The 24,849-nt window shown below is 43.1% G+C and overlaps 3 protein-coding genes across 3 annotated transcripts in view; all 3 read right to left on the bottom strand.

Moving 5' to 3' along the window:
- The window catches only part of LOC120950992 (pupal cuticle protein Edg-78E-like), a 175,672-nt gene that overhangs the window by 44,318 nt on the left and 106,505 nt on the right, over nucleotides 1–24,849 (bottom strand). The gene's annotated exons all lie outside the window — the stretch shown is intronic.
- LOC120951948 (cuticle protein CP14.6-like) lies at nucleotides 4,347–5,916 on the bottom strand. Its single transcript, XM_040370973.2, has 2 exons — nucleotides 5,809–5,916; nucleotides 4,347–5,152 (listed from the first exon to the last, which is right to left on the bottom strand). The coding sequence occupies exons 1-2, from the start codon at nucleotides 5,818–5,820 to the stop codon at nucleotides 4,751–4,753; spliced, it is 414 nt and encodes a 137-aa protein (XP_040226907.1). The 5' UTR covers nucleotides 5,821–5,916; the 3' UTR covers nucleotides 4,347–4,750.
- LOC120949275 (pupal cuticle protein Edg-78E-like) lies at nucleotides 23,042–24,594 on the bottom strand. Its single transcript, XM_040366478.2, has 2 exons — nucleotides 24,442–24,594; nucleotides 23,042–23,650 (listed from the first exon to the last, which is right to left on the bottom strand). Exons 1-2 carry the CDS (start codon nucleotides 24,451–24,453, stop codon nucleotides 23,288–23,290), a joined length of 375 nt encoding a protein of 124 aa, XP_040222412.2. The 5' UTR covers nucleotides 24,454–24,594; the 3' UTR covers nucleotides 23,042–23,287.

Here is a 24,849-nt window from a genome sequence, read left to right as displayed (position 1 = left end):
AATGCGGGTTCGTCGTCATCGTCGTCTGCAAAAGAGTTACAGACACAGACACATACGGCACATTATAGCTTCTCGCTGCTTGCAGCGATGCAATTTGCATCACCCACAACACCCCTCCCTCCGATACATACACTGCACATGCAATGTGATGCCACGGCTGCCAGAAGTGGACGAACATTCGAACTTAGCTACGGTGCGCGCTCGCGCGCCGAACGGTTTCGATTACGATTTATTTCACGCCGCTGAGCTTTACTGATTCATGTGTGTGTATGTGTGAATGTGCTTTGTGATGTTGTTACATCTGCTTGATCGCTCACTCTGTTTTTTTTTCTCCCCTCCGGGTGTGGTCAAACGCGCCAAATGTCTGCCTTATGACTAAATCGTCACACAATCCGGCTCAGGACCGTACGAACCCCAGCTTCACCCAGCGCACGGAGAACCATCGCGTTCACGGTACGGTTTTATTGGCACATATTTCACGCCCCGAAGTACCTTCTTGACCTCTTGGTCGATGCGAGGTAGGGAGGAGAGGGGGTGGGGGTGAGTGCATGAATGAAGGGCAGAAGGACGAGCGTCGGGTCAATGGGGACTCCTTAAGCAAAACGAGGGTACTAGTAGAACGCGTACACATGTGCGCCCCGGTCAGGGCGTGTCATGGAACAAGGGGTGAGCGCTCGTTCGCGCTCTCACTCACGTTTGCCATCTTTATGTTTCGTTGTGGTAGCCTTTGGCTGCAGCAGCTTGCGCACCGAAACGTGATGCTGTGATGATTGATTACGTTTTTATGCTTTATTTGCATCATTTCGATTGTGATTCGGGGTTTTTATGCCTACGATGAAAAGAAAATATCAATCGCATTCGTCTGATTGAGAAAGCAGATCATTTCCTATCCATGGCAAGTTACCTCTTATTTGTGTATGGTGTTGCCATGGTTATTGAATGATGTATGCTCAAATTGGCAATCGTACGCACAGTTTCCTATAGCAACAGTTAAAGCTGCATACTAAATGTTCTGTCTCTTTCTTGTTTGTATGGACCTTTCATTCACTTTCAACCTCTCTAATTTGAAAACCCCTCTTATTCGACAGTCCCATCGCCTCTCAAATAAGAGAGGGTGCACTGTATATCACAGGGGTTCTAAAAGGTTTATTGGTTGTTTCTCGAAAATGTTGTGTGATACCCATATTTGTTTTCGATCGTCCACACGATTTGTAGTGCGTTTCCGAGAATTATTGTATCATTTGTACTGATTTGTAACGGTGTTTGTACGATATTACGATATTTGCCTTGTAATGTGCTTTTTTAGCATATACTGTGAAGCAAGGGAGATACATTACTTTCCCAGTTTGTCTACAAGCAAATCTATATCAGATATAAAGTAAACTTCTTCTAATTAATGGATGAACTCAGAGCGGACATCATCAAGCCCTTATCTTTTGAATTTCTTTTCGTTCTACTTGTTTGTTGCTATCTATTTCAGCTTATTCGTATTATTTTTCCTCTAATCTAGCTGTTCGAACCTTACAACAGCATGATAAGAGGGTTCCAACGACCTGTTGGCATCATCGTTATGATTTTGTTAGGGGATAAAGAGATAAGAGAAAAAGGAGAAAAAGCTATGTAAAAACATAGGCATTATTGTACACGAGCCGGCGAAATAAATAGACTTATTTTTTAGCAACATAGACTTATTTTTTAGTACCACAAAGAAAACCTTTCAGTTTGCTTTTGTTTATTTTGCTTTTAAGCCTAAGCAGTTGCATTAAAATAGCAGATTTGGGATGTTTAATTAAACAAAATGAAATGTGAACATTTTTTAATAACAATTTTGATATCTCGTCCCAACATTTTTCCTGATTTTTATATTTTTTACTTCATATGAAATACCGAATTTAAGTCAATTTATATCCAAAGTCTATTTTACTTTAAATAATCGGAGAAAGAGATACTAGCAGTGTGGAAAATAATTATCTTACACATAGTTGGCATATCATACACAACCACCAAAGATCGACCCACCGATCACACCATTTCGATGACATTGAACCCAAAGTGAAGCATCATTTTTCTTCGCCCCAGCCAAACTTTCTGCATTTGGTCAGCCCCACATTGTGCACAGGCGTGCCATAGTTAAGAGATTAGCTGTTCACAGACGCACACATTACGCAATGGTACGCGTATGGAAATACCGAGCTCCCTCGGCGGTCTGCATGGTTTCACCCGATAATCTCTCTATTTTTATCGCCATCGATTGCCAATGTCATCAGCCGGCGGATCAGGCTGCAGGGGGAAGGTAGGTCGATGGATTGTCCATCAATGAGCGCATTCGAGCCATCAATCATCATCGTTTGCTTCGGGGGTTTCGGAGTACGGGGAGCGGGTGTGGCATGGGTTGTCGAGTTGACCCCAAAGCTGGCTGATATTGCTCATGTTAAAGGCAATGTTATTTTATGTTCGATGTATTCAATCTCTTCGCGCAGGAAGACTGCGATGTGCTTAACTGCAATCACGCGTGGAGTATCAAATTTCTTTGTAAAGTGAAACAGGTTCAGAAGAACCTAGCCATAACAAGGTACGATCCCATTTTAAACAATTCCAATTCGAAGAAGAAAAAAACTACACCTTGTTGTAACTCCACACCCAACGACCGTGTAAAATAAACTTCAAAATAGCTCAACTACCCGCTCGGCTGCCAAATTTGGAGCGCTCCATTTACAAAGCGACCGATCCCGCGGTGCATCATCCGCACACACCCCGAACCATACATGAATGCTTGTAAAAACGTTCAGCCCCGGGTTATCGGGTGTCTCGTCAACCTCGTTTCCACGCTTCCACCGAAATAGGGTTCAGTTCAATGTGTGTGTGCATGCGTGTGAGGTTCAAAGTTGAAGAGGAGCACGTAAATAACGCGTGGCATCATGAGGACTGCGGACTGTCACCGTCGGTCGGGAAGAAGATCTCGCGGCCGACATTTACAAAAAAAGAAAGGAATATTGTATAATACTCCCCATTCGACCACGAACAGTGAGCAAGCTTTGTATGTATGGACAAAATGTGGGTTTCACGAGATGAAAGTTGCATGGATGGATGAATGAAATTTGAATAAATCAAAAACATAATTTTCACTTACAACGTGACTCAAACGTCACGTACAATGTAGGTTATGTACCTGGTCGGAGCCAACTTCCTCTAAGGCCACACGACTTTTCACTTCCTCGAGCAGCAACTTGTTCCGCGTGTGGATGTGAAAGAAAGTGAAAGCTCATCGCCGTCAAGTGGTACATCTTTCCTCCCCCCTGTCTCCCCTTGCATCGCCCCATGTGTGCGGAACCTTGGGAGTTCGGTTGGTCTCGGTTGCGTCACCGGCAACCGGTGAAAGACGGCAGCCCGAAACCCTGACCTTGAGCTGGAACAGACTCCGGAGGGTGAGATGCTGCGGCCGACAGTGGAAAGCGATCGTGCATATACAGAGCGCAGAAAAAAAAAACCCAAAATCTAAACAAGCAAAGCTCGAGGGTGTGCGATTTTTCCCAACACACGCACCAAAGCAGACAAGTGCAAGTATAATGCAATCCACTAGCAGCAGCAGTAACGGCAGTAGGGTAAGTAGGGTGCTTACTTATTTTAACGCAACGGCGCCTTGTCATGAGAATGGTCTAACAAACGAATCCATTCCACGGTTCTCCCCCTCTTAGCCACCCAACTTCTACAAAAATTGACTGCTAGTAGGTTCCATAAAGCAATCCTCTCACGCTAGGTTGCCTTCGGCTGATGTGTTTCTTCGGCTGACCTTTTCAGACCACGCGCAAAGGGGAAGATGTTCACCAAGCTTATAGAGTGTCCGTACGGTAAGTTGCGATGGTTGCTTAGTTTCGCTCCGTGCATAGCCTATTCAGCCCGAATGCCACTGCCGCTTAAACGATCGTTTAGCATTTCACGGCTTGGCGGGTTCGTCGCCTGCTTAGGTTGGCCAGTGTAATCGAATCAAGCTCCACGGACGGCATGGTGCAGGAGAAGCTGAGCTTTATGATGGCTCTGAAGCGAGATGGCGATGGCGTGGCCTAAGCACACGTCGTTTGCCCAATGGTACAAACCTTGAGCGGAAGCTTTTACGGCCCTCTCGACATCTTCCCCGTGTATTGGCAGCACTTAAGAAGATTAAGAGACTGTGGTGGCTGCTGTTACTGCTTAACGCAGTCGGGTGAATCATCAAACCACGACGTGGTCAATTAAATCGAACTCTCGAACTCTATTACACAAATTCCGAGGAGTGTTTAACCTTAATTAGGTGACCGATGGCAGGACTCGTTCAGCTCGTTGAGGTGTACTAAAAATAACACGGTGGATTTTAATTTTGTTGGTTGTTTTATTTACAAACTATCAACGGGCTATTTACATACAATAAGAGGGTGGAAGGAAGTTTGTTTGACGGAAATAGAACATCATAATTTAAGAAACGCTTTTGGAACCGGTTAAATGAAAATGATTGGATAGAAGAAGATGAGGAGGAAGTAGAAAATATTGTCTAAGGATGGCAGTGACGGTTTGGATGCCCCTTGAAGTAGATCTTTGTTCGAAGTTGACCAGCTCCTGGCGACGGGGTTGCGGGGACCTGCGTGGACCTCCTAACGCCCATCGGTCTCCCTTCCCCCAGGCAGGTTGGTGCACTAGTGGAGTATGTGTCAGGTGTGCTTAAGTAGACTGACTGTGTTGGCACGGTCTTCAGCTGCTACCATCAACGCCCACCGCCTTACTTCTTGCCGCTCAGCCGAGCGATGGCAGCGTTCAGCGCATCCATGCTGAAGTTGGGGTCGTCACGCGGCGGGTTGGCGCGGATCTGCTCGAGCGTCTTCAGGACGTGGTCGGGAGCGGGACCATCGACGGGCAGATGGGCACCCTGCGGCTGGAATCCGTTCTCGTCGGCCACGTACGACACCTGGTACTGGACGCCATCGTCACCGGTGTACGAGTAGCTGCCCTGGGCCGACTGGCCACCGACGCCGCTCTCCTGCGCCGCCAGTCCGTTGCTCGTCTCGTAGCGATAGTTGTACGAGCCGTCCGGGTTGACGACCGAGTCGGACGCGAGCACCTGAGCCTGAGCGTCCTGCGGGTTCTGGGCGGCAGCGACGGCCACCAGCGCGGCAATAACAAACTGTGGAGAAGCCGGGAATGCGAAAAAGATAAACGTTAAGCTTACGCAATTGGGTGGCAGACGGTTGTTGAGTAATGTCGAACCCAAATCGAAAGTGACAGTAATGCTAATTAATCGGACGGGAAAATATCTGCGCAGACAAGCACAAAGAAACAAAATAAATCAAGACAATTGGATTGTCTCGAGAAAGGCACGCATCGCTTTGAGTTATTAGTAAGAATAAGAAAGCAGAAATAAATAAAAAAATCGTAGCCATTTGTGACTCAGAGCTTTGCGGATACATTCTGACGATCTCGAAAATTAGTTTGACTTCAATTCTTTCTACAGCAGGTCGTTGCACGAATGGTAAAATCGTATGAAGCAAGAATCACATGCAAAAACACCTGTACAAGTATTCGTGAACAATAATTTTGAATTTTCCGAAAGCACTCAGTCGGCGTTACTTCCAAACAAATGTACCACTATCGGCATGCGCGCCCTCTATGAGCAAAACACTGAATTATTTGGATTGATGCTTGTAGCATCCAAACACACTGTGTCACAGTACACTAAAGCGGAAAAACCATCCGTTAATTCCATTTTGCACTATTGTCACTCCCTTTTGACACACAGTTTCCCGGACTGTATTCTTTTCCGTCACGATTCCTTGCACTCACCAGCTTGTACATTGTTGTTGTGTGTGGTTTGTGCTGTGCGAGCAGAGCAGTGGTGTTGTGGCTTGATAAAAGCTAATGCGAGAACTGATATCAATTATCGTCCGACGCGGCGCTTATATAGTGCCGGATGACAACCTCCTACCCGGCCCGAAGCGCCACACCACATCGGGATGCTCTCCTTACCGCATTTTGTCTTCGTTCGGATGGCTTGTATTTTTTTTTGCTCGGTAGAAGGGAGCACAAAACGGCCTCCCCCCCGACATCGGTTCGGTTTCGGTTCGGTTTGCGTTCCAGTACGCTTTGCTGACATCTTCACCGCAACCTTTCGAGATGGCACACGGTGCGTGGCCGTCCTCTCACTTGCGTGATCTATCATCCCCGCCCGCGCTCACTCGCTCGCTCGCTCATACACGAGAAGCTTACGGCGGAGTGCCGGAGGGGGTGATCTCGGTGGCGAATGGCGGTCCGATTCCCACTTCTCGCCCGGGCCCTTGCAAATAACCCGACCAAATGTCGCACGGTTCGATGTCGGTGTTGGCGATCGCACTCCACCACTGCACCAGGTTCGATCAAACGCATTCCACTCGTGTTGGAGGGACGACTTGTGTCTGGTGTACAAATGTTACGCTGGGCGATCGAAGCAAGCCGTCTCTTTTCTTCCCTTTCGCGTACGCACGTTCGGGCAGCATCCTGGTAGGCAGCAGCTTCTCGAACCAGCTACACCGCATAGAGCACGGATGCCATGGCTTCATGAACCAATTGTAACGATCCCCACTGCCACCGCCTTTCTCTGTTGGTTTTGTTTGCCCTCCCCCCTCCCTCCTCCAGCCCCTTACAAAACAACTCAGTACATGCATACCGATCGTACAAGCCCGAAGAACGTCTTCGCCCGCGAAGAGAAACGGACGCCGCATTGCCGCATTGCTAAGTGGCAGCCGTTACCCTTCAACACCTCTCACTCATTACGGCCCGATGTGAAGAATCTGCGCGCTGGCCAAATCTGTTGCTTCCCGCACGCATCCACCACCATCCTCCGCTTCTAACGACACAGGTGGAACAGGTGATCGGTGATGGAAGGATTATTTTCAGCCGTCGATGATGATGATGATGTTTAATGAGGATGTTTTCAAAAATTGGTCACAGGTTGCATATTGATTTTTCTTCCCCCTTCCCCCTCGGTGTGTGTGTGTCCCCTTGCTTCACCACACTCACTTCAAAAACCAATCTCGACCAGAATGCTCACCGAATGCCCTTTTACTTTCACGAGGTTCACGGGTTTTATGCCGGTGCCGGTAGAAGATCAAGATCAATGTCAGTGCGTGCAATAGGGACGAGGTCTTTTTCTCTCTTACACTCCTACCCTGCCTGGCTGGGTGCACCATCAGTAGTGACCCACAAGGTAAGTGGTCTCAATTCGCCATCAAGATGATTGGGTAACGTAACGCTGTTTGAGGAAATCATACACACACACGCGCACACATCGCTCGGTCAATTATCCAATATTCCAAAAACTGATCGTTTAGGCACTATTTGGTATTATGAATGTATACGTTGCTCATGCTTCTTCACGTTTGTGGCCCAGTGTGTAAAAAATTGTTATTTTCCATTTTGGTAACTATTCATTTTGTTTGGTAGAATATTTATTGAATCGTGAATTTGTGTAAATTTTGTTACTTCCGTACAGTTTTTTTGTTTTATTTTTTTACTGGTAACATTTTATTTGAATTGCATTTTGTTAAATTGTAGGATTTCGCTTTTAAGTTTTCCTGTTTTTTATGTATTATTATTTTTATTCCTATGTTTGTTTAATATTTTATTTCAGTTACTCGTCTTCATATTTAAAGTTCTTTAGATTATATATCGTTCTACGAATTTTCACAAAATAGTTTACTTTTATACTTACGCTTTTATAAGAAGCTATGCATTGTTAAGAAAACAAATAAATACCATTTATTTCTACTCTACTTTACTCTTCTTGAATCTTTGCATATTGGAGTTTGGAGAAGTTAATTTGAACATTTTCTCTTTGTTTTTTTTCTTCTATTGATAATGTTTTCATTGATTAATATCACTCTTTTGGATAGTAATATTGTCATTTATATTCTCATTTATAGTTTCTTCTCTGTTTTAGACTAAAATGATTTATACTCTTTTAATCGCATCATATGAGTTTTAATTAATACAGGGCTCAAACCTCTTCGCAGTGAAGACCTTAACAAGAATCTTTAGTATAAAAGGCCCAACAAACACTCTCGTCCCTGAGTGACTTAATCAGAAGCAAAACTCATCACATCACCATTTATGAGTCACTGCTTTACCTGTAAGCTTTGCCGCAAACCTCCATATTTGTTGTTTTGCTTTACTTCACAATGATTTTAAACGTTCATTCGAACGGTTGACCCCGTGATCGAGATATGGGTGAAACAAAAATCTCCCCAAACCTCTAATGGGCACCCGAGTCTATGAATAGTAATTTTAAAAACGATATAAAACTCATCCAAACCTACCCACCGCCAAGTGGTGTGCAGATAGCATCGAATCATTTGCAAGTCGATTGAAGCCGCACACACACACACACACATGCTCGCACACACACACACATGAAAACCCAACCCCCTTGATCGATCAATCGAATCAAATCGGAAAGCAATAATTCGTTCACACAAGCTCACACCTTGTCGCTTCATAAACATCGTCGCGCAAATCATCCGCCAAACCGGTACGACGAATCGGAACTGTAAGATGCTGCCCGGAGCGTGCAGGAGCGTTGCGTGGACGAGGGGGGGCTAAATTTAGCATCAAATTTCCAATCTACGATGATCGGTCGCTTAATCACCCGCTGAAGGGGGTGAGACAAAAATAACGCCAAACCACAAAACCACATGTCCTCGTAGCCGGAGGCAAGCTACTTAATCCTGCCACCGGGCGCTGGATTTCCTCTTTCTGTGCGATGAAGCGACGGGTGTGTCGTTAGGAATGTGTACCAAGTGTCCCAACCTGCCCGCGAGTGTGTGAGCGTGAGTGTGTCTGAAAGCGGTCCGCATCTCGGAGAACCATAAACCCACCAAGGGCGACGGGTGATAAAAATCTCCACGAAACAAAAACAAAAAAAGAAGACGATCCAATAGGAAGCAAATCGAAAACCAGAAAAAGAGCCACCCGTTAGATGGTATTTTTATACAAATGCGTGTCTAGGATGTGTATGAGTGCTTATTTTTGTAGCTTTTATTTTTATCTTCCATCAGCTCCATAATTCACCGCCACGGTGTATGGATTCTTAGGAAATTCATCATCCCATCAGACGTCGCGGACGTGGTAAATTGTAATCTTTTGCAACCTTTCAACGTGCATTGCTTTCGCCCACCGGACTGGAAGAACTTTTCCAGCCTGCCCAAACCAACCCCATCGAAAGCCCCCACAAACGTTGCGTTGTAACACGTCGAAGGTCAACGAGACAGGCTAAGGGTGGCCTGTCATGTAAAAATAGACGCTGTTTCGGTTTCGGAGCTGGACAGCTGTGTGCGGCAACGTGCTGCGAACCTATAAAAAAAAAGCGAACGAATCTTCCCCAACCCCACCTGAAACTGACCTCTGGCCGTTGTTTCGGCTTCCCTTTCTCACTCTTCGAACTGACTGCTTATCATAATTTTTGAATAAATTTCAATATTACTTCACACTCTCTGTGGCGGCTTCTTTCCGATTCAGTTGTAGCGATCGGTGGCTGGGGACTTTGAATAAAAAAATATATATCCAAAAACAACAACAAGCGATGATCGTTAGCTTACGTGCAGAAACGGTTTCCTTACGGCAGGTGGCAGATGCCAATGCGTTGGGCAAATATTTGGACCTAGCAGCAGTAGCAGCAGAAGCAGCAACAGCGAATGTGTCGTTCGCGTCTTCGGAAGAGTGTTGGCGGTTGCATAAGAGGGTAGTTTTGTGGGATCTGGTATTATAGGAACGACAAGTTCACTTACATGCTTCAATCTTTTCATGGGGCTTGATTGTCTTGGTGGGTGGAGTTCATGGAGTTACCCCTTTTTGGTGCTCGTAAACGATTAAGGAAGCATTAATCAATTTCTTTAATGAAGAATAAACATAATAAACGTTTAAGGGAAATTACAATAGAATAGAGTGCTCATATGCTTTACTCTTGTAAGATAATTTTATAAATAAAAAAGCCAGTTCACCTTATACCAAACATCGATTGCATGGTAAGGAATGTCGTCAAATATCGAACACACTTTTCTAAAACGATCTTGCAAGCTCGTGTCCCCTGACATCCCAAACAATGGGTGCTAATTAATTGCGACTTTAATCAAATTTGCCAAACACAAACAGTGTCAGACCTTGATATTAGCACCAAATATAGTAATCGAAAACACGCAAATGAATTTTGCTCGCCATCATCTCATCTCCCCTTCTTGAATACTCAGCGCATAGCTCAACGAGGCATTAGAGAGCTGATTTTAAGGCGATTTATCGCACGCCAGGGACGTTTTTCGGGCTGTAATTAGGACCTCCCTGTCAACGCGCTGGCCAACTGCAACTCACGGCCCAAGGTGGCAAGCTGAATACAATTCAAAAGCGTGCTAATTCGAATAAAACACACCCGGCGGTATGCGGACCAAAACCAAGCAAAAACAGCAATAAACATTAAAGCGCTTAATGTCAACGCCGGACGCAAATGATTGCAAAAAGCTTGGCTGCTAGCGTAATTTCATCATGTCACTGTTTTTTTTTTCCAGCGTGGAGAAAATACACACTCGAAATGTGCATCCGATGAGCGTGGTCGTAGTGGAGGATGTAAAATGCAGATTAAAATTTCATCACACGCAGCTTAATTTGGAGAGCGCCTCCCAAAAAAAACAACCTATCAAAGCAACCCATCAAAAGAGTTCAATGCCAGTTGTGATGATACAGGCGCAAAATAAGCGACGAACCCTTCCCGATGCGCTGGACTGACTGGACAGACGACCTGGTTGACCTACTTTAGATTTCGGTTACGGGATAAGGGACGTACAGAAATCAAGAAAAACACAAACCGTACTATCAACGTAAAATAACTACACCATATAAACATAGCTCTCAGAGCAGGGCGGCATGCTTTATCACGGGAGAACGTTAATAAGCTGGTTACATTCCGCCGTGCAAAGAGCAAAAACACCCCAAAAAAAGTAGCTCACTGTCAGGCGTAATTATTGTCAATTATCGGCACTCGAAAATTGCGATCCACTAAATCGAACGATGACTTTGACGGCAACCGTGCGATGAAGAAAATGTGAAAAGATGATTTAAATTGATATTGAAAAGCGATTAAGTTATCAGAACCCTCTTTACCTACCCCCGATGCAGGCGTGCATGCCGGGTGGTGCCTGCCAATCAGGATGATCAGACTCCAAGCTTCGCGGGCTAGTAGGTGTAGTGCAAAGGCAAGGCAAGGTGGTTGATCATCCCGATTGCACTGTTTGGTTGCAATCATCATAAAAATAATCAGCATATGTAGCTGTCAACGTGCCAGCAGTGTGTGCACTGAGCGGATGAATCTACAAGCTAAAATAAAACTTTGGCCAACCTCGCAGTTATGCACCGTTCGCACACAAAATGGGGGGAAAACAAAATCCAAAACTGGCCTGCATGAGGAGGACGCATCGCGCGACGAAAATTGGCTACTGGTCAAGAGGTCAATGCAATCATGCGAACGACAACTCGGTTCGGGCGACGAGCGCGGCCGGCAAACGAGGCAGGAAGCGGAGCAGGATAATTGATGGATTTTTACTCGTTTTTCGGGGGTCTCGCGTGTGTGTGTGTTTTTACTTCGCTGGCCTCCGCTTGCGCACGGGTCATGGATGATGGCAGAAGAATGGAACGTACCGCAGCAGGTAGATCTTCGTCACAAAAAGGTCACCATCACCCGGGTTTGCCTTCGGTGGGTGAAGATATCGACGAAATCGATCGTTTTGGATGGGCTCTTGGGTGAGAGACCGTCCGGTACCGAACCGGGGCGTCGCGTGAAGCATTTTGACATTTTCACTTGCAATGAAATCTGCGTGCACATTATTGTGTGCTGTTATGCGGTTTTTTTCTCTTCTTCTTGCTCGCGCTCGTCTGCAGCGCCTGAGATTGTTGTCGTTTGTCCATGTTTGGACACGCTGGGTGGAGACCGTTTGCTAATCCGCTGGTGATGAGTGATGAGAAATCCATTGCAGGTTTGTGAGCTTCTCGCTGTCTGCTGTCGTTTTCGTTAATGGTTGCACCAAATTGCATACTATATTTTCATGCAAAGCAGGAAGGCTAGTGGTGGAGAAGAGATTTCTCTATTTTGATGCTTATGATAAGCAAGATTAATTGATATGATTTACAATTCATGTTAAAATAACACTGCATTTTCATAAGTAGCTTAGAAGTAGCCTTGAATATTTCACCTTGTAGCAGATTGCAGCATTTCAGATTTGTTTTAACCTCAAAATGTCATGTATTTTAGATTTTTTTTTCGGTGATATGTGTGACATGTTGTACTGTTTTCATTAAAATAAGCAACAGAAATGAGTTTTGTGTAAGTAATTTGGCCAAAATTCGCTTGTCTGGCTGAATGAAAAATCGACTTCAAATCAAGTGTACTCATCCGGGAGTGAGTTGACGACAGGTGTTATACAGTACTTAGTCAATATTTTAATCAACCAAATTTATACATTTTTTACGATCAAATTAAGCAAGAAATCGAAATTTTGGCAGTAATCCTTGCTATTCATACGAAAACAGATTCAAAACTAAGTTTATTTGTACAAGTACAACGAAGCCACAAAAATCAGTCACAAAAATATTTTTTTTCCGTAAAATTCATGTGTTTCATGGTAAAAATGGTTGTGATTGCAAAGATAAACATATTCCAATTGCTATGTGTTAAAATATTATTGAATTTCCCTTTCTGACTCTTTAAATCCATTAAAACACATTTGTACCACTACAAATTGCACCGCTATTGGTACATTTATCCTATTGTAAAAATGAGGATTTTCTGTACAAAAGCTACGAGCACTAGCGCATGTAAACAAGTTTATTGTTTATGTCGCTATTTGCACATCAAAATTCTTCATTTTTACAATAAATACGTAATTTGTCATAAATATAAGACTAAAACGCATTATAGCTTTGATTTTAATTCAAAATTCTCAAAATGCGCAATTGAATTTGCAAAAGGTGCTGTTGAAGTCGTTTGTATTATGATATTTTGTATTTTTAAGCCATAATTATTATTTGGATTGATTTGCAGTTTTTGACGGTCTTTATTTAGCTCGTAGGCCTTTGTTTGAAGACCCTTGCCCTAGACAATTGGTTCGTAATTACCAAAAACAGTAATTTATTATTGTAATTAACAGCAACTCTGAAATTTCTATAAAAATGGCTCCTTATTGGAATTTGAATCCAATAATTTTTACCTTTAAATTTTTTTGATTGCTTGTTTGTTTCTTTAATTGATAAGTGGATGCCTATAGTCGGCCTAAACTCGTTCTTCTTCGATTTGGCGTAACGTCCTTCGCGGACATGTCGACCTACACAGGCTTTCGAGACTTAATCCATTATCACGCAGCTGGATAGTCAATCCTTGCTACGGAGAGACGGTCCATCGGTTTGCACCCATGACGGGGATGTGATTGTAGTAGTTCGAGTAAGTAGTTGACGACTGTCCCACGGAACTGATTCTCTGCAATGATACGATTCAAATAAATCGTGGGATCGATCCCGAAACCAATGGGATACGGCAAACCCAAAAAAATACGGGAACCAACCAATAAATTAGGAGAAACACGGGATCAAAAGGGATCTCCATTTTTCTATTTTTCTAGTTGTTATTTTGTGTATTCTTTGATTCCATTTCCTTTGATTTGAGTAGCCTAACTAGATCTGAAATGTAATTTTAAAGAAAGATAAATTTAACACAAAATAAACAGTACCAGACAACGAGGTACTGACAAGAAACTCTTCCAGGTGCATTATAAATTGGTTTATTAAACATACGCATATATCATCTCGCCGTGAATATAATTAAAATGCGCTAAAGTGTTCTTTAGCACACATGCCCCTCGGAATGCTACGCTATTTCACCTCATTTTAATACAAGCAGCACCAATTAACCCTCGCGCCTAATGATTACTAATTTGTACATTCCACCTTCTTCGCGCGCGTTCGATCAAGTGCACCGGATGACATACCGGTGCCGTAATATGGTGGGTTTTTTTTTCGGGGAGTTGACTTCTCACCTTCACTCACGGCATCGGCGATTGCACCTCTGCCCCCTCCTCTCCCCCTCCCTTTTCGGAGACCGTTTGACATTTCGCGCGCATCTCTGACCGACACTGCAACAGTGCGCATCGCAACGCATCTGTGTACATCGCCGCAAGCCGCGATTCGTTACGAGCATTTACTCTTCCCCGTTTGCATCGGGTCGGTTTGACCGGCATAAAGCATCGGCATGTGTACGGTTCTGTCTCTTCTGCCTGCCCGGCTGCGGTGGCCTTGGGTCGAAAATTGACATTTAAATACCTCCTGGGCCTGGGCCTCCCGGTGGGGTTCGGTGCGTACATCGTCGCTGTACCGCACACCACTGGGAAAACGGGGGTACTGAACGCGTCACATTTTTGACGAATGTCCCACATCAAGCCACCGATAGGTTTTTCGGTGACGGTGGGTGCCTCTCCGTATGTGTGTGTGTGTGTGTACATTCCAACATGTACATTAATTTGAGCCACCGTCTCGAGAAAAATGGTTGATTGTAGCTCCAAAACGGTAAGCAAAACATGGCATCTAACATGAATCTTCCCTTGGAGCTACCGCTAAACCCTTTGCCGCGTGTTTTTCGTTGATTTACTGCAGGCCAATGACACGCGCTCTGACAACCCCCAATAGGGACGGTAACAAATAGACCGGCGCCTTCAAACGTCCTTGCCGTGTTGAGCGTTGGAGGGTGAATGAATTATGCGCCGGAGCTGATCCACTGATGTGTCCCATTTTTCTGTGCACCCAACACTGGGAGACGAAGATTGAAAAATCAACCTGAACCCTCGCTTCGTTTGTTGCCCAATTAAATTGCACTCATTCCGATGCCTCGCATCGCCTCCCGAAAAACCCCATGTTGTCATTTTCAGGGTCGATACAGGAAATTGCCGGCCGGTTCGGTACGCTTTTTTTGGGAGGGGGCCGCCCGTAACGAACAAGAAAGAAGCTTCATGAAATGTCTCGTTATGAAATGATGTTGCGTCAAAAAAAAAACGCGTCCCCTCCCCAGGGCACAGCCCACCTTACCCTACACCACCACCCATCATCACACCCACTGGGAACATAAATCATTTTGTTTGACCTTTTCGGCTACCGGCTACGGTGTGCCCCGGTCCGACGAAGCTTTCCGAGCTTTCGGTCGGTGCGTCGGTCGGAGATTGACGGTTGTGTGAGCGTTTGTGTGTGTGTTTTTTTTTTCGCGCGGCTTCGCTTGCATCCGAAAATGGGATGTATTAATTTATGCTTAATTGAGCGCCCACACGCTCAACACGCCGTCTTATCGTCGCAGCCTCTTCCCCATTGCTCGTTTTATGCTTATGATCGATGCCGCAGAAAACTGCGCACTGAAAAGTGCAAATGAGAAAATTGACAACGTATAATCTGCTAATCGCACGAGGGTGTCTTTCTGGAGGGAGGAATGGATGGATGGATGGATGGTAGTAGTGTAATTAAATATTTACTCTTTCCATGTTCGTGCAGCTTGCTCCGGGAGAATACGGTGTGGAACAGGGGGATGGTCAATATTTCTATGTTGATATTGAGCAATTTGATGGGTTCGCTTGGTTTGAGGAATTTTGATAGATAATGCGTTATTTCGTGTTTCATTTTCTAATCTTTTTGCTTGTTTTTTGTTTTTCAAGTAATTCAGTTATTCTCTATTTCTTAACATTTTTGCAGGAATAAAATTAATTTAAAGCATTTTTTACTAATAGGGGAAGGTAGCTAAAGACGGATACTGCGGGTAAGTTTAATACTTCCCATAAATACATGAAAAAGGTAATTTTTGAAAAAATCTACAATGCAGCATCCTAACTTAAAGTAAAACAACACATTTGAGAACATTTTTGGCATAATATATGCAAAATTGTTTAAATTCAAAGTTTAAAGTTATGTAAAGATGTTTCAAATAAATTTTTAATCGTGTGCACCCTAGTGGATCTAATGTGACTACTGCGTATCTTAAGCTTTACAAATTGTATTGTTTATAATTCCGGAATTTTTATTTCATGAATTAATTGTCGTGATCATTAAATGTCGTGGTAAATATCCTGACACCAAAGCGGGTAAGACGGACAATTTCTTTGTAGGGAAAGATGGACACCGAATTTATCGATTTATTTTACTTCTTTTATCAATTGGCGATGAATAGATTTCTTTAAATACCTTAAATAAGGATATTCCGAAGCTATAAACCAATCAGCAACTAGAGAAAGTATTGAAATACGCGAGAAATGAAACACCGGTCAAAATAGTAGCCATTCGTTATGCTATTACTCGCTCGACGCTGATGAGGCGCTTCAAGAAATCCAATATCTTATCACGACTTGGACAACTTTCAGCAATAAAAAGATGAGGCATTGATACGACATCGTTCAGGAATAGAGGAGAAATTCTGTGGGATTTAAAATATCAAATTTTGAATTATTACATGATGGAAAATGACTTAAACTATTAACAAGTCCCTCAAAAAATACTGGGGTCGTGGACTTTTCGCGGAGTATTTTCCTAAAAGGAAATTCTAGACTGTTGTTCTGTATTCTGTAGCAACGTCAGCTGTAAGTGCGCGATATTTCAATAATGCTTTAGATGCTGCATTCTACGATATATTACAAGCGCCGCTTACAATTCCTAAATTCATGGCTGAATGAACCGTCATTGCAATTGGCCTAGAATTGGTTTATGTACACCCCAGAATTTGGAAAGCAATAGGATATGTTAAACTACTATAAACTTCTTCAATTTCTAACGTTTTTTTTGTAGGTGTCAATCTTACCCTTCATGGTGTCCATCTTTCCCATGTCAAATGTCTATTTTACCCGATCGTTTCAAAACTGCTCGAAAAAAATCATGTTTTTCATTCATGAAAAAAACGCAAAAATCAATGGAAACTTAAAAGTTTCAACACATTTTCTGATAAAACATGAGTGTAAGATAATGTATGCACATTTCCATGGTCGTTGCACTTATATATCACTAGATTTTTACCATTTCTCTTAACGAGTCCGTCTTTACCTACCTTCCCTTAATCTTTTTACACCTTTGATATCGTTGTAGACCAGATGATCGGTGATTTTGAGGCAGTAATTTAATATCTCTAGTATTGTTTGTTCCAAAGCTTACATAATGGACTGCGAGTACAGAGGTTCTTAAATATTTATAAAGCTTTCCGAGGGTAGTTTGACTGTATCTCAAATATTTATGAACTCTTTGTCTATTGGTCTAAAATCTGTTTATTGGTCCTAAAATGGCCCATTATTATTGAAAACAGTCGTTCAACCATGAGACGATGCGAAACATAAGTGAGATACTGTATAATAATAATTCCTGGTCAAACCCTGTAAATGTAAATGATGTCTTTAAAATCACTGCTTAAATTTATCATCTGTTTTCGTCTTCCCGTTGGCTCCTCAGCTGACTGAATAAATTGCCGGAAATATAATTTAAATGGCTTCAGCGCTAGTGCCAAACACACTGCCCCAGCGAAAACACGGAAGATTGCTGACGTAATGCTACCACCGATCGAATTTCACTTTCAACCCTGAACATCAATATTCCAAGACTACAACATTAAAGCGCTCAAGAATCTCGAGCTCTCGGCCCACGTGTGTGTGCGTGTGTTCGGTTAATTTGTTGTTGGAGAAACGAGCTAATTCGAACAAACCCACCGAAGCACACTTGTCCCGAAAGGGCAAACATTGTTTGAAAGCTAATCTTAACGCCCTCCTGCACATGCTCAGCAACACCTGCAACACCCAGCAGCTGCAGAGATCATCTTAACCGCCTCACTTGTGCCCTGTTGGTGAGGACTCCGGTGGCCTTCACCTGGACAGGAACCCCCGCGTAACGTCGCCACCTCCCGGGGAGTCACCGGCACAGGCGGAGGTTTAACCCCAAAGGGGTCAATTTCGGTTCAACGCGCATTGCGTCTATCGATGTTTCGGACCCGGGGTGACACACCAGACCTCTCCCTCCTACCCTCTCATTATTGATGAATGTGCGTCCGATGCAGCTGGCTCCAGGCGGGTGGTTCATATTGGATGAGAAAATATTACAACAAATTACAACCATCCCCAAACGACGCGTAAGGCACCACCGCAGCGCGCACCGGGTGAGTCGCTTTCCTTCCTTCGGACCGGTTCGGTACCACCGCCTCTTTTCCACCGTACACGTAGCTACCCGCAATCACTGTGAATCTATGCGCTGAAGGCCATTCGGTGCGATAAATGGTTAAATCAAACGATGCCACTTGAATCGTCTTGTGGCTGGGACGGGGAATGACGGCGGGTGGCGCACTTATGCGTCCCCGGAGCGACGCTTGTCACATCAATACAATGTATGTGCTCATTAGCATGCCGGTTTAGTGTGTGCTGGCTCTGCATCTTTATCAAACAGTGTCGAGTGGTGGCATTCGGAACTGCATGCGTCGGACGTTGTGCAGTATCGTTCGTGAAATTTCCATCCAAGCGAGGGGGGTCTTGTTTGCTGGAGATTTTATTTACTAAACTGCTCATCCCTTAGAATGTACTTCTGGTCGTTTAGAAGGAGCATCAAGCAGATTGCTTTGAAAAGGTACAACTACCATGCAGGGCTGTTATTGAATTTTATATGCCCCATCATCATCATTTAAAACGACCACACACCGATTGTTTGAAATTAAAAGTTTATTTCACTTTCTTTCATCCCACGGCAACGATTGAAGAAAAAAAAACGTCACCATTTCATCATTCACCATTTCAATAACGGAGCGCCTGTGCCGTAGCGTGAACCCGAACCCCATTGCGTGGTCGTGGTCGGCCTGTAGTTTGCTGCAATCGGCCGACCCGGCTCAACATCCTCATTCGCCATGGTGGAGACAGATTGTTGTGGGACATTTAATATCTGTTGCCGTTTCGCTTCCCGCGGCCACACCATTTACACGCAAAATGCGGCACACCGATCGATGCGCGAGATGACCCAAAGGGAAGATTCACCCTCGCCGTCATCATCCACACGCACACACACACACACACGCTCACACCGGTGACCTGGTTCAGCTTCAACGCACCCTGCGCGGAGCAGTTAAATTCTGTTCCCTTCGCCTCTCTTTCTCTCACCCGCTGAATCGGTCCCTGTCTTACGTACATTTTCCTTCGCGCCCTAGCTTACGCGCTTTTCGCAATCTTCCCGGAGAGACCGTCCGAGGCCGTTGGTCCATCCCTTGCAGTGTGTTCCTCGTTTTGTTCGTCTTCTGCTTCTCTCTGTCTCTCCCTGGTATAGTCTACCTATGCCGCTTACAAATAGTAGTATCTTCATCAGCGTCGTCACCATCGTCATCTTCTTCGACCAACGCAAACCGCTGGACAAAGCACGGGAAACCCGAAACCAGTCAATGTTGCACTATGGCACGTACGTTGGGATTGGTTGGATTGCATGGAGTGAGTGCTTGAATAATGGAACAAATGGTTAAATAATAATCTTTGAAATGTATAGCATATTATTTTATATATAGCATTTTATTTTCCTGTAACTTTCAAAACGTCTTAAATGATTTTTTAATATAAAACTTACAAAAACTTTATTGAAACACATCTTGTTGATTTTACTGAAACATAATTATTGACCAAAAATAGTAATAGCATAATTATGGCTTCTTGAACATTGCTTTTTTATTGTGTTGTAATTGTGTTTAATTGTGTGTGTGCTTTCAAATTATTGTGTTTGCAATTAATTGTTAATAAATGTCAGTGTCATAAGCCAGGAAACTTTTGACTTTGCCTAACCCACCATCGCTCTTAGCTCACTTACGCTTTATTCGCCTGATAGGTATGCAATTGACATTGCTTACCAATAGAGCAGGGTTCGGCAATCTTAGTTGGTAAGAGAAACTAAAGATGGTTAGTATTTTTTGTACTAACATTGAAGCCATAGAAATTAATGTATGCAAAACAAATTAACGAAAATCAGAGCAATTAAATTAGACAAAATGATGATATGGCACCCTGCACTGATTACAAAGCTCGTTTCCTTCATAACTGAGTCTTTCAGTCTAACTGTCTATCCAAAACAAGATTTATTAACATTTCCTCATAAAATGGTGTAAATAGTCTTATAAAGCTATAACGCAAATCCAACATGAAAAGTTCTTATCTTGTTCTTAGTTCTTGAAAAGTAAGACATCTAAAAAGGGACTGCAAAAGCTTAAAATCTCACCTTAACAGGCTATAATTAAGCAAGAATGCCTTGAGGATGTTTGTCTTACTTTAAGGAAATTAAAAGGATGTACCGGATTTTTAATGCACATCATACTATATTGAAGCATACCAACTATATATTAGCTTTCAAAATCCAAGCTGATGCTTTTAGCACAACTGGCTATGGTGGCATAAAATTAAAACATGAAGCTTTCTCACAAACCCTTTCAAGCTTAAAGCTCACGTGCATATCTTTTTCAGCGCTCACGTTATACAGCATCACAGGCGGATTATCGCATTTCATCTCGTTGTTACTTTCACAGTTGACATCGAGACAACAAAATAATTGTGCATGTGCCACGCAAAATTTATTTTGAATTTTCAGAACATACACACGATAGCAACAGGGATAGACATGACAAAATGCTAAGCTACTAATGAAGTGGATGTATTCTCCGTAGCATTCCATACGTTTTAACGCTTGCCGGTGCGGTAAACTTATTCGTGCATCTCATGCAAATTCTCCCCAAGGTGATGCATTTTAGCACTGTCTTTCAGCCTAACCTTAGCACTTCACTACTCAGTAGCAGTTGTTTACATGAATATCAACATCAATCAATTATTTTGCCAAAAAAGACAAAAGCAAAAGTCTATGCTTGGTAATCATGGATGAAAATAGTCGCAACAAATAAAGTGGAATGTACACAAAAACACAACCATTTAGTAAACAGCTTGGGGGCATTTTAGCAATGGCACATCTTCGAATGGTAAAACTTTTTCGCAACATACAATCCACTCGTCTTTGACAAATTACAAATGTATCAAATTCTAATCGGTTTCCATGCCTTACCATCTAGGCTGCATTTCATTTACCAAAGGCAAAAGATGATCTGGTTTGGTTCGATTTTTATTCAAATAAACCATTTAACAGTTTCCGGACGGTGGGCTGAAAAGGTCCACAGCACAACGCGGCAAGATAACGGTGGGAGCCTTGCAAAGGTCAACATTGTGTGTTTATTCTACATCTCGTGTAGTCTTATTAGTCGATGATGGTGAATTGTTCGGATCAATCTTGTGAACATAAATTTAGCATCTTATGATACGATGGTTTTAAAGTTCAAATTAATCAAATCACTTGAATTTGAATTCCTCAATTTTGGTCGTTAGTTTTGTTTACTTTTGCTTTTATTTCGTGGATCCTAGAACACAGTCTTTTAAATATTTTATCTCATTGATCAATTGTTTAAGCTTTTATTATTTAACGATTCAATTTATTATTTGAAGAATAATCATATTAATGTTTTTTTTAATAATATAAAATAATTGACAATTGAAATATAATAAGCTTTAGAAAATACAGCGGATATCGCAATAACGTTAATTTGAATAAATAAATAAAAAATATAATAACACGAAATCATGAACTTGCTTTCCATGGATCATTTTACCCATTTCTTCTCGACTTAAGTTTAGTGCTCTTTCCCAGTCTCATATTTGTTTCATCGCTCACGAAACGGCTTCATTAGCGAGGGAACGTTAAAACCTGCGATATCAAAAACCGTCAAACACACGCGATAACCGCGAAATATGGCCATTGCTACCATCGTACCTTCGCCAAGACAGCAAAGTTTGGTTTCTTTGCTTTGTCCGATTCGTTTAAAGTAACATTCCATCATTTTGCACTGCTGCTAGCGTAAATCTCACAATCGTACTCAGCGAAAGCAAACAGCAAACAACATTGATTCGTCGAGGGCAAGCAATTAATCTTACTAATAGCCAACATGACATCGCTGTAGCTATCCTGTTGGCAGACATGGGAGTAGCACAGCGAAAACCTTAATTGGCAGCGTGAAACATGTCTACAATACCATTCAGCGATGACAAAAATTAGAGCAATAGTAGCGAAATAGATTGTAATCGAATTAGCAACAGCCAGCGCCAGCGGCAAGTGGACGTGTAGTTGACAAAAGGGAGAGTGTTTTATTTGCATAATTTAATAACCACCTGTGGCCAAAACATAGCTATCATACTTATGAATGCCATTGAAATGGTTCAAAACAAGTTTGCAGCGCCTCAGGCGTTGTCCCAGTGCGGTATGTAGTAATACGAGTGCGTGTTTATCTTTTCTTAGCGTGAACACGTGCCTTTTACGTGAAAGACTTCAACGTTAAAGCAGGCGAGGGACCTTTGTCTTAAGCGTTATCCTTGTCTTAAATGTAAGGTAACAACCGCTGCCGGATCTTATAAAACATATTCAAATGTAACGCACTTCTCTCATCTCTCTCTCTCTCTCTCTGCAATTCATTCCTCTCTTGTCTTCCCGGGATCCCTGGCATCGCCGTTGAATGGTGTGATTTATTTTTATGTTTCACCCATCAGTATCAAATTTCACATTTAGCATCGAAAAACGATCACCCGCACAGCGCAGATCGCTTGACCGATCATCAAGCTTTAGCCGCACTACGCCACGTCAATCGATGTCACGCGGCGTCTTGATGGTGGCACATAGATTTAAGCGATAAAATATGCTACCAAATTGACCGATTTCAGCAGATGGTCGATGGCGATTCACTGAGGAAGCTTTTAACGGTGCGTGAACATGAGCAGAAGAGCTTCCATTTCGCGAGAACACCAACGCAGGTTTGGTGTGGTTAATTGGCCCACCTGCGTAGTGATTTAATTGATGGGTTTAAATTATTTCTTTTGTTTTTTGTTTTATGAATGAAGTATATTCATAAAATCTATTATTTTATGCTAAATGTTCTTTCCTGTTAAATCGCTACTCTACAAAGCCAGTTACAATTAATACTTTTATATTTCTTTTATACAAAAATGTGCATCGAGTATTATCGGGTTTTATCACTTAATGGCCAGTACAATGTGACGATGATGATGATGATGACCTTGACTTCTCCAGGCCTTGGCATTCTCGGGGTTTTCCTCTTTTCATTCAGCGTTTGCTCACAACCTGGTGGTGGGATGTGGGATGTTTCACCCTTCGCGGGCACGCTTCTTTGGGACGCCTTTTTGGCACCTTACTTCTGGCCATTCTGGGCGGCCTGCTTGGCCTCGATGTATCGTAGCGCCCGCAGAATGTAGTCCGGGATCGGTGGTGGCGTCGGCAGATGAACTCCCTGCGGGTGGAAGCCATTCTCGTCGGCGGTGTAGGTCAGCACGATCGGCACACCATCATCGCCGACCCACGAGGCCGAGCCCTGCACCGACTGTCCACCGATGCCGCTCTCCTCCGCCTGGATGCCATTGCTGGTGGAGTATTTGTACGAGTAGGCACCGTCCGGTTCGAGGCGCGACTCGTGCGTCAGGATGTTGGCGGACGCATCGTCAGCGGCCGGGGCAGCAAACGAGACGGCAGCAGCCAGAGCAAGCAGAGCAAACACCTGCGTAATTAAATTGAGAAGAAGACGATAGTGCGTGCGAATGAGCATAAGCATTAAACGTGACGATTTTAATGGGCTGACGAAAAAATAACAACCCACTGAGCATTAAATCGGACCAGTGCGACAGTGTTTGAAAAGGATCAACAATCCAATTACACCTTCATGAAGGTGTTCACTTAGGCGGGTTTCATTACGATGATGGTTACTATTTGAGATGTACTTGAAAGATTAGATTAGTCGTGACCACTCCTATGCGAGTTGGAGTTATGTTTAGGAAGAAGTGTTTTAATGACAGAGTGTTTTTTCATCTCACACCTTGAGGACGAAAGAGTCGTAATAATGCTTCCATTATATGCAATGAAAACGTATAATTTAAAATAATTTGAAACCATATTGTCGATTGGCTGAGTGAGAATTTGAGAAATGAAAAAAATACGGACTCTTAATATAAGAAAGAGTTTAAAATTAATTGGCTTATGAACCCATTCGCTCGGAAAGGATAATGCAAATAGAGATAGCTTTAACTAATTATTCTAAATTTTTTAAAAAAATCTTAAAACTTTTCTTAAATTACTGTATGTTTCTATTACGTAAATGATATTTGAAACACTCTGGCATACTTTGAATACCAATCGGCTATTCATCTTTAAAAAATATAAAACACTTGAGTTGTATTGCGTTCGATTTTCATGTTTTTTAATGTCCATAGTGTACTCTTTAGATTGTTTCACCAAACACTCGTTTTTGAAGATATTTCACAAATGCTTTTTAACAAATCCTTTACAACTCACCACTTTGAACATTTTGAAACTGAGAAGGTTTATCACACGTTTTCGTTTTAAAGCACACACGATCTCACACGCACTGCTTTGCTGTTTTGAAACTGTTGCGCTTGATGCACCAAAGACGATGACACGGGCTGACTGACTTGACTGAACCGCCCGACATCTTTTATATATCAGCCGCGGTGGGTTAGAAGTCCGCTAACAATCTAATCGTCTCCCAAAGCTCACGAGCGAAGCGCGATGGATCATCTCCGGAGGCACACACACACACACCTATACAGCAAAACTCTTCACCACCTTCCCCAAAATTTGGTAGAACCCGCGAAGTAGAGTCGGGGATTGAGGGGGGATCGATATAAAATTTGGAGTGGCAAAGGAGAAGGAAGAAACCCGGCTCGCACCCCTGTGATAGCG

The sequence above is a fragment of the Anopheles coluzzii genome, chromosome 2 (genome assembly GCF_943734685.1).
Source record: "Anopheles coluzzii chromosome 2, AcolN3, whole genome shotgun sequence".
Lineage (NCBI taxonomy): Eukaryota > Metazoa > Arthropoda > Insecta > Diptera > Culicidae > Anopheles > Anopheles coluzzii.
This window is presented reverse-complemented; position numbering and strand designations above follow the sequence as displayed.